The sequence below is a fragment of the Scophthalmus maximus genome, chromosome 3 (genome assembly GCF_022379125.1).
Source record: "Scophthalmus maximus strain ysfricsl-2021 chromosome 3, ASM2237912v1, whole genome shotgun sequence".
NCBI lineage: Eukaryota > Metazoa > Chordata > Actinopteri > Pleuronectiformes > Scophthalmidae > Scophthalmus > Scophthalmus maximus.
In genome coordinates, this window is record NC_061517.1 from 28,250,679 (window position 1) to 28,260,613 (window position 9,935).

Sequence of the window (9,935 nt, forward strand, 5' to 3'; positions counted from 1 at the left end):
TTGAGAGGGACCGAGTACGGTTCACGCTGTGTACATTACATTCATGTCTCTGCAGGGACATTCATGGCACAAATAGAGTTGGTTTGCCACGCAAAGTGTGATGCCTGGATGTTTCCTTCCTCCCGTTGTGTGTGTGTGTGGGGGCAATCAGAGGGGATGAGGACAAATGGAAAAGAGATGCACACGGCCGGAGATGTGTGCACGATGATGCAAATACACATGGGTTGTGCCTCAGAGGGTTCAGGGCTAATCTACGAAATGATGCTGTCGCCAAACAACAACAAGAAACAATAAGAAGTAACTCTACCAGGAAGCTGCTCGTTTAAATATGTCCTCTATATTTTCATGTCTGGAAAATCTTTGTTTTCCACCAAAAAAAGCATTTGTCATGTGAAATAAAAAAGATAATAAGGATTAGGACTTCCAACAAAACCCATCCATTTCATTTATTAACAGTCCTACTTGCCAGTTTTGAAAGAAATTGCAAAACTTAAGTAAGAAAACCAGACATCCAATAGGTATTTACAGAATGTGAGTGTCTATGAGACTTGTGGAGATCATCACAGGTTACATGCAATGTTGCTTAAAAGACGGCTGCGTTGAACAACGAACATAACGTACAGTCAACAGAACATACACCAACCAATATAATAAGATACGAACTCGCAAACTTATGAAATTCAACTGGGGTAAAAATATAAAATGGAGGCCAACTCTATATAATTCAGAGTGATGGTCACCTGTCAATCAGGACTCGCATGTTCTCACATGTACCCATGGATGCTATGACAGCAAATAGAAGAGAGGGCATCTTTAGCAGGGAGGATATATTTGGTAAATACACATATAGAACTCTTAATAGGGAACATAAAAGCAAACTGCTGAATGTCAGTCCGCCACTGAACTGACCGGTGGAAAACTGACAATAGTTCAATTACATTTTTAAAATCGGAGGCAAAATCTGATTGATTTGGCAAAAAAAAGAAAAAGATGCACATTTGCAAAGCAGCTAATAAAAACATCAGGGTGTGAGAACTGTGAAGTTAAGTGACGGACTGCGTCCAAATCATTCCAACATTAATTGCAAATGAATGAGCCTATATGTATTTTTGGCTATTTGGATCGAGTAACAGATGGAAGTCAAACGTTAGCATTAGAGAAGCATGTTTCTCAAATCAGTCCCTAAGTTACTTTTGTAACAAAATCTAAATCATCTCATCACAAAAGAGCATTATGCTAATACTTCATCTTTGACATTTAACTGTGATTAAACATTTCCAAACAATAAACCAGTGCCTGATGTAGTGACCAGTAATGACCTTTCACACGGTCAAATTCTGTTCTGCTTTACGTTTCATTGAAATTGTTTGACTACATGATGATGTCGGCGTCTGCCGCGGCCCAGCATCACAAGTAAGTGTGTCCACGGAATTCCACAGCTCACAATTTACATTGAATGCAAATGTCCAGTGTGCGATTCAAAAAGTGTTTCTGGAACCACAACCGCACTGTTACTGCTGCGCTCGGCAATTACAGACAGACGGAATGTAAAGGACGTCGTCACAGTAATCTTAGGTGGCATAGTGGGTGTGATTGTGCAGCCACGAAAGGCAGCATAACAAGCAGCTCTCATCTCTAATGGATCCGTGATGATGGCCTGTTCGTGGGGAAGTATATAAATGAAAGCTTTGATCGGTAATACTGTCAACACATACTTATTACAGGCAGCCACCAAACACACTGCCTCCCGTCAACCCGCCCGACTCCATGGAAACTAAAAACAAATGAATAAAAGCTCCCATTTTGGTTGATAAGCATTTCAAGCTGTACTGTAAAAGTGGTGCGCGACTTCGAGAACATCGCCGCTCAGGACGCATGTGCTAAACTGTGGAGGGTCAACTTTACACTTCACAGACAAAACACCAGTGAATTACTTTCATTTGCACAAGGCTGTGACGTTCGCCTGCTGTGGATTCGTTACTTACTAGGTTCAAAGTTCTATCACAAGTGAGAATGAGTGAGAAGCTAAGTGAGCGGAGGTCCAGCGGTACAGGCGGTTCATGAAACTGGCACTGATTCACAAATCCACAACACCAGCTAACGACTTGGGTGTTTGCGCTGGATACCATTGGACACATCGGAACGATCCACAAATAAATATTGGCAGTGACTGGACAACTGAAACATCCAATAGGGCCACAGCTGTTGGTGTCGAGTAAAGTGAACAACTGGTTGAGAGAAAGCAAAGACACAATAATGTTGACGGTGACCAAATATGAACCATAAAAAGGCTCTGACAGGGTTCATCTTTACAGAGAAGGTCGCTCTGCAAAGTGTTGGGAAAGTCGGGCAGTGAGCCGACGGAAAACGACAAAAACTGTAAGTCGTCTGTGGTCGCCACCTCTCTATTACATACAGAACACTCCCTCATTGGGTCCATCCAATCAATCTGTGATGTACCTGAAGAACCTGGAAAAGGACAAACCTGTTTGACTAAAAGGTACAACTCCCACTGGGAGTAACTCGTCGGCGTTGAGCACGTGTCCTGGGTTGAACATTGCTCCACTTTGGAACAGGAGTGGAGAGTTAAACAAATGTGTTTTGATGAGCTAACATACCAGAACCAGAAATTAGTCGACTTCAATCCGCACATGAGATCAGCATTCTCCTCCTCGGAGAAAATGAACGGCTCTGGATTCAACGTAACGCCAACCTGTACGCATCGCCTACATCTTTTTGCTAACACTTTGCATGCTACGCTTATGGGTGCCAAGTAGATATCCTATGAACTTAGCTCTCGAGGAATCAATGGGGTGACTGGAAAAGTCTTCAGTTCCACTCAGACACACAATTCAGGCACCTCAAATGACCACCACATCTCAATCTATTCCCTGTGGCGGAGGCACAGCAGCCCCCCTCACGTGAGCGTCTACCTTGGGGTGTGTCTAAGATACAGAGTCTTTACTACCTCCCGGAGGGCCCCCACCTCCTGTGACCAAATTACAGAGCAGTTTGCGTCGTCCGGCCTGGTAGTCCTCCTCATCAACGTTGACCAACAGTTTTATCGCCTCGTGGCCAACGGCCTGTTTTAGGGAATCTGTGATGAAGACACCTTTAAGGGCCTCTAGCAATGATCCGTTGATGTAGTCCCTCCAGAAGGCATCCAGGTAGGTGAGCTCGGAGAACTTAATGTCGCAGATGATGGAGCCCAAGTCTCGGGATTTGAGGATGGTGTTGGCCTGGTTGAAGCGCTCAAACTGTCGCTCCACTGCCTCTTGCTTGTTGGAGAACACGTTTCCCTGAAGCGCAGACTCGTGCTGGCAGTATTCGGCCCGAACCCGGAGGCGGATATCTGAGGAGAGAACAGCTAAGAGTAAATAGCAGGGCTGGAGCAAAATAACAAAAAAAGTAACCCAGACAGTTCTCATTTGAAATGTCAACGCTTCTCAACACTCCAGCCACGGCCTAGTAACAGCTGACTGGCGTATGGACCAGCCTGAACACTTGAGGCCTGGATGTGATGCAACTGGTCCATGTTGCATCAGGCCAAATAAATATTCAAGTCTATGGTTTTACATTAGAATTGTTTCCAAGTGTTTATGGAACGAGCACCACATGTATTTCTTACATCTTTATATGAATGTTATGTTCTGTACAAGTAAAAACTGGACAGTTCGACAACAGCTTCTAGATCGAATGGAGTCTGATCAAATACACCTCCTCCAAATGACTCTCAAAGACAAGGCAGCGATAATACATATGATAAATGCAATACCAAAAAATGATTACAAAACAATTCAGACTAATGTGTGGACCCACGCTGCCCCCTGGTGGAGCTCTCTGGCACAGTGCAGTAACATGCTGGATGTAAACTAGTTGTACCTACACTGTTGTGGCCATGTGGCCAGCAATATAGAATATGTATATTGTATACTTTTTTGACAGATGAGGTCCTGAGCTGCTTTTTTCTTTCCTCCACACTTTCTTCATTCTAAACTTTTGACAGAGGTTGTTTTTTGTTTCCATCCATTTGTGCCCATAGAACTTTCTTCCATAGCTCTACCAGTTTCTTTCTGTGTACATGTGTGAACTGCAGCCTGGTATTTCTGTTTTGGAGTTTTATCAGGGGTCTGTATGCCGTGGTCAATCCTCTGATGTTGTTATGATGTCTCATCCAGTTCTTTCAATACTGACATAAAAAGGATCTATTATTTAATTTACACTAAATGTGCGGAAGCTCCGACTCTAAAGAGCAAAAATTGTGTGACTGTCAAAATACTTCAAGTAAATACAGGGTCTGGACTGAACATAATTACCAGTGAGGTCATCGCTGATGATGGGTTTGTTCTGCTACTGAGAATGGCAAGTGTGGAGAAAACTGGATCAGGAGTTAAAAACCCTCACTTTCAAAATTGATATATTATAAATATATACAAAATAAAACTACTATCTACTTTTACTTCTGAATAAGGACCTTCAGCATTTGGACCAAATAGGGTAAATTGTATTTAAATGTGAAATCAGACTCTTTGTCTATGTTGGCTTCTCTTTACCACATGTTTGCTTCTCTCTGCAGTCAGCGGAGGAATGACTTCTCTTCCGTTTGCGGTTTGTGATGGGAGGTGCTGGCTTCGTCCGGGGAGGGCCAACGTGGGGTCCTGACGGCGAACAGCAGATGACTGGCTGAGGACCTAGACAGTTACAATGGTTATGACACTAATTAATCTTCTGTGCAAGAAAAAGAACACATACACACTAACACACACACCAACCTGTTCTTCTGTGAACAGCCGTGTCCTTGCTGTGCAGTGTTCCCCTTGGTGAGATGTAGCGCACCGATGTCTCTTCCAGGTACTTGTCAACAGGGTCTGGACATACTGAAAAGACAACAGTTAATTTTCTGATGTTCTCTTTAATTTTCATGCCGTGTGTGAGAACTGACATGTTCTGTTGGTGGCTCCGGAGAAATATTCAGACCCCTTCACTTTTAGCACTGTTGTCTTGTAGATTTCATTTTAAATTGACTTTTTTTTAAATTCCCATCAATCTACAATCAATAACTCATAATGACAAAGTATTTTGTGTGTGTGTGTGATTTAGAAAACATCATAGTACAGAAACAGCAGTGCTGAAGGTTACCAACGACCTTCTCATGGCCTCAGACAGTGGACATGTTTCTATTCTCGTCTAATCACAACATTCTATGCTTTTGTATACAGACACAAGAGCATATTATTGGGATTAAAAGAACATCACTAGAATGGTTTGTTAACGTTAACAACAAATCTTCAATTCATACAAAAGTTAGTCATGGAGTTCCACAAGGTTCTGTGCTGGGACCGATACTTTTTTCACATTATATTTGCTTCCCTTAGTTGAAATTATCAGAAAGTACCTGATACATTTCCATTGAGATGAATGAGCTGTGGACTACGCATACTTTAACATTCATTAACAATTAAATTAACTGATATTTGGGAGTATAAGATTTCTGATACCGATAAATCAGTCAATATATATATGTATTTGAATCTGTCAATTCTTAAAATGACTATCAAACCTACATGACAAAGAAATGTTATTGCCAAATATTTTAGTTTGACCATAAACCTTAATCATAAATAACTATAAAGAAAAAGAAAACACAGATACAACCACATATAAAGAACTTGTATTAAGAAAATACACATAATTTATCTTTCTGCATTGTTTATTCTGTACAATAAAGGATTTCATGTCGGCAAACATGAGCACTGATATGTCTGTGAAAGGCTCTTATTGGCCGATTTTATCAGCCAGCGGATATATCAGTCGGGCTCTAGTTCATATGTTCAAATATCACCAAAATCTGCCCTGTACATCTAAAGACTGGTGTGGACATGATGGTGATGACACTGCTTTACTCACCGGCCTGTCGTTTCCTGAGTGTGACGTAAGGCAGAAGGTCATGGCGGGTTATAATCCTTAGGAGCTGGAGAACATGCCGGAAATTAGTCTCATCACAGCGACCCTGGCGCTCCAGGGCCAGCAAGAAATCCCGTCCACTCCTGATGCCACCACGCTCGTACTCATCAATCACGTCGACAAACAGGAATGACAGTACCCTCACATCCCGATGTGTTAGCTGGGCTCCAACTATGTCAAACATGCGGTGAAGAGAGTACAGCCCATGGGAGTTGTCTACTGCCTCCTCGGGCCACGGTTCAAACCCCCCATCTCTTCTGGATAAGCTGGACTTGGTGCGGGAGGCAGAAACATTCCTGCTGGCCACCGCCCCACTGGCCACTGACGCACCGGAGCAGCCCGGCCTGCCTGTAAGCGCCCTGTGTTCCAGGGGCCCCGCGTTCCCACTGCTCTGGCTCGAGTGCAGCTGATTGGCCGGCAGATGAGGCCGGGCCTGCTGAGCAGAGTAGTTCTGGTCAAGCTGGGGAGGAATAACGGCATTGGGGAGCTGAGGCTGCTGTGATGTCATCTCAGGACCCGATGGTGATGAGGGGTTCTCGAATCCCTGCAACTTCGACGTCTTTCTTTGCTCCAACTGATGAGCTAAGGAGGAGGAAGAAGAGGAGAATATATATATATAATAAACGTACAATCTTTTTAGACCAAGCTCATCATCAGCTATCTCCACCATGAGACGAACACCTGCATGGTTCCCCATAGGTTATTATCATGAAGGCAAACCCCCTCTGGTAATGTCATACTTACAATAAACATAGCCAACATTACAGCAAAGACCGTTTATTTAATGGAGGAGGCAGATTGGATTGGGTGATGTTGATGATTTGTCAACCAGCAAATGTTTCCCCATATCTTGTACATTGTGTCCATACTGTTAATATCACTGGGTGTGTTGGGCCATTGTGGCCAATGCTTCAACAGGACTGCTTGATAGAAATTTTAGATTTTTTGCATTACTGGGATGAAGTACTTCAACTTCGCCTATTTAAGTAGCTGGAGTTTTATCAGTCTAATACAAATGTAGATCATACTGCAGAACAAAATTCCTCTTCAATAACTTCATTTCAAATCAACTGCAGTGTCAAATATTGAACTTGTATTAAAACTGCAGAGTGCGCATCAGTCTGGTCATTCACATGTAATTGATTTGCTGTGACTTCTAGACTCTGGTAAGCCAAAAATTCCATGTGTCTCCTGTATCCTCCTTACAGGTACTGGACGTTTTCTATGTAATTATACAATATCCAATCAGAATTACATGCATCCAAGCATGTTTGAAGTTCAGAACTTGCGAGAACCAATGAAATAGCTTGAGCTGTAGAAATGTGGCGTTGTACTGAACCGAACCTTCAGTTAAACCAGGTCCACGGCTGGTAGGAGTTAAAATTGGATGCGTGTTTACTTCACTGACATTGAGATGCACTGCAATACGGGATTTTAGGCAGAAGGGAAAGTTCGGCTGGGTTACGTGGATACTGCTTTTTTCCCCCATTCCCATTTCTCATTAAGAAAGCAAACACTTAAATATAATGTTGACGGGCAAATAAAGAGCACTAAACAATAAGTGTGTGTGGGGGGGGGGGGGGGGGGGGGGGGGGGGTGTCATAATGTAATAAATAATCAAGTGGCATTTAGTTGGTTTTGTACAGGACACATTATCGAAGAACACGACAGGGTTAGAAAGGCTCGTGTCAGAGAAATGATGTCAGATCAAACTGCTGTGTATGAACTATGTAGTGGCCCCATGTTTCCATGTCGAAGCCCATCACTGGCATCTGTCAGACAGCAGACCTTTTACGCCGACATGTCTGTGGATGAGCGGAGCAGTGAATAATACAGTTACTGACCACTGAACTCTATTCGGCCGGTTCAGTTGAATGCAGGCTTATTGGATCACTTGAGCATCAGCACGCCTCGTCAGTCAGTCAGATGCATAAATATGATTCTTCTTATTATTATTATTATATCACTTGAGCATCAGTCAGTCAGACGCATGAATATGATTCTTATTATTATTATTATATCACTTGAGCATCAGTCAGTCAGACGCATAAATATGATTCTTCTTATTATTATTATATCACTTGAGCATCAGTCAGTCAGATGCATAAATATGATTCTTCTTCTTATTATTATATCACTTGAGCATCAGTCAGTCAGATGCATAAACATGATTCTTCTTCTTATTATATCACTTGAGCATCAGTCAGTCAGACACATGAATATGATTATGATTATTATTGTTAGATCACTTGAGCATCAGTCAGTCAGACACATACATATGATTATGATTATTATTGTTAGATCACTTGAGCATCAGTCAGTCAGACACATACATATGATTATGATTATTATTATATCACTGGGCATCAGTCAGTCAGACACATGAATATGATTATGATTATGATTATTATTAGATCACTTGAGCATCAGTCAGTCAGACACATACATATGATTATGATTATGATTAGATCACTTGAGCATCAGTCAGTCAGACACATACATATGATTATGATTATTATTATTGTTAGATCACTTGAGCATCAGTCAGTCAGACACATACATATGATTATGATTAGATCACTTGAGCATCAGTCAGTCAGACACATACATATGATTATGATTATGATTAGATCACTTGAGCATCAGTCAGTCAGACACATACATATGATTATGATTATGATTAGATCACTTGAGCATCAGTCAGTCAGACACATACATATGATTATGATTATTATTATTATTAGATCACTTGAGCATCACACAGAAGACATAAATATGACAGAGGCAAATGGCTGATAATGGCTGGTTGTCTAAGTGTGTTTTACGGAAGAGGACAAAAAACATCTAAATGTCAAATGTACTGTTCGTAATGAGGATGGGGGAGAAGGGCAGGTCCGAACACAGGCGATCCCAGCTATGCCCCGCCCCCAGCATATTATTAGTGAAGGTTATGCATCTGACCAAATGTTCCTTGTGTGTTAAAAAACCTACTTGGCAACAACACAACAAACACACACCGTGCGGATCCGACAACCAGGCCGTTTGAATTGCGATGCTAGCTGAGGCTAATGTAGCTGCCTTCCACTGACACCCGCGTGTCTGCGAACAGAGGAGCCGGGGTTCAGACAACCAACACACCGTCTCCTGAAGCCTGCAGGAACCAGACTCCGTCCTCGACACCCAGCCCGACGACAGAGATGGACGTGCTGCTAGCAACTGGCTAGGCGCCTAGCGGTCGGGAGCTAGCGCGCTAACGATGTCATGTGGACACGAACAACAGATCGTCGGTGTGTGGTCGCTGACCACGTCCCCGGCAGGGTGCTCGCGGACCGAACAGCCACGGATGTGCCTCGGCCCCGTAATCCACGTCTCCCCTCTGATCTGCCCGTCGGGGTTGTTGTGACTGCCGCTCGCTGGCTCCGGTCCGCGCTCACGTTAGATCCCAACCGAGTGACGCAGACACGCGCAACACGACACGCGTCGACACTTCGTGACAACTCTGCTTTACCTTCAGGCTGATGGCTGTCCCCGACGAGGACCGCAACAAAGTTCGGTAGGCCGCGGACGACAAATTACCTCCCCAGTGTCCGACGGAGACGTCCAGAAAAACACGGCTACATCTGATTGTTCCGGGCAAATACAGGACGAGCGGTCGCCACGTGCCCCCGGGTGTCGGGGTGTCGGGGCGCGGCACGGCACGGCACGGCACGGCTCCTCCTCAGGACACGAAGACGAGTTCGTTTAACGGACGTGGTCCACAGACAGTCACCGTGGGAAAAAAAATATCCAGACAAGTCTCGTTCTTCAGCTAAAATGAAAGAACTTCCAGTTGAGAGTTAAGTTCAGTTCCGGGTTACCCAGTACGGTGGCCTCTGTGGGTAAAACTACCTCGGACAAACTAGAAAATACAAAAAGAACAAGTGAGACGTCGTTTATGTTAGTAACACATGGGATATGTAAAATATGAAATT

General features: G+C 43.4%; 1 protein-coding gene across 5 annotated transcripts; it reads right to left on the bottom strand.

The window, feature by feature from the left end:
- Window positions 1-421: 421 nt before the first annotated feature.
- dedd (death effector domain containing) lies at window positions 422-9,837 on the bottom strand. Of its 5 annotated transcripts, none has more exons than XM_035644215.2 (5): window positions 9,541-9,837; window positions 5,908-6,546; window positions 4,773-4,877; window positions 4,554-4,691; window positions 422-3,352 (listed from the first exon to the last, which is right to left on the bottom strand). In XM_035644215.2, the coding sequence occupies exons 2-5, from the start codon at window positions 6,470-6,472 to the stop codon at window positions 2,946-2,948; spliced, it is 1,215 nt and encodes a 404-aa protein (XP_035500108.2). In that variant the 5' UTR covers window positions 6,473-6,546; window positions 9,541-9,837; the 3' UTR covers window positions 422-2,945. The 5 variants fall into 5 exon arrangements, with proteins under 5 accessions (XP_035500108.2, XP_035500110.2, XP_035500109.2 ...); XM_035644217.2 differs by having other exon boundaries at window positions 9,473-9,837; XM_035644216.2 differs by having other exon boundaries at window positions 9,103-9,837.
- Between the last annotated feature and the right edge of the window lie 98 nt (window positions 9,838-9,935).

Excerpts from the sequence above, each read along its gene's own strand:
- dedd (XM_035644215.2), bottom strand. The coding sequence starts at position 6,472 with ATGACATCACAGCAGCCTCAGCTCCCCAATGCCGTTATTCCTCCCCAG. Across the intron at positions 4,878-5,907 it reads ACTCAGGAAACGACAGGCCG|TATGTCCAGACCCTGTTGAC; the intron begins GTGAGTAAAGCA and ends TTGTCTTTTCAG. Across the intron at positions 3,353-4,553 it reads CAGAGAGAAGCAAACATGTG|ATATCCGCCTCCGGGTTCGG; the intron begins GTAAAGAGAAGC and ends TTCTCTCCTCAG.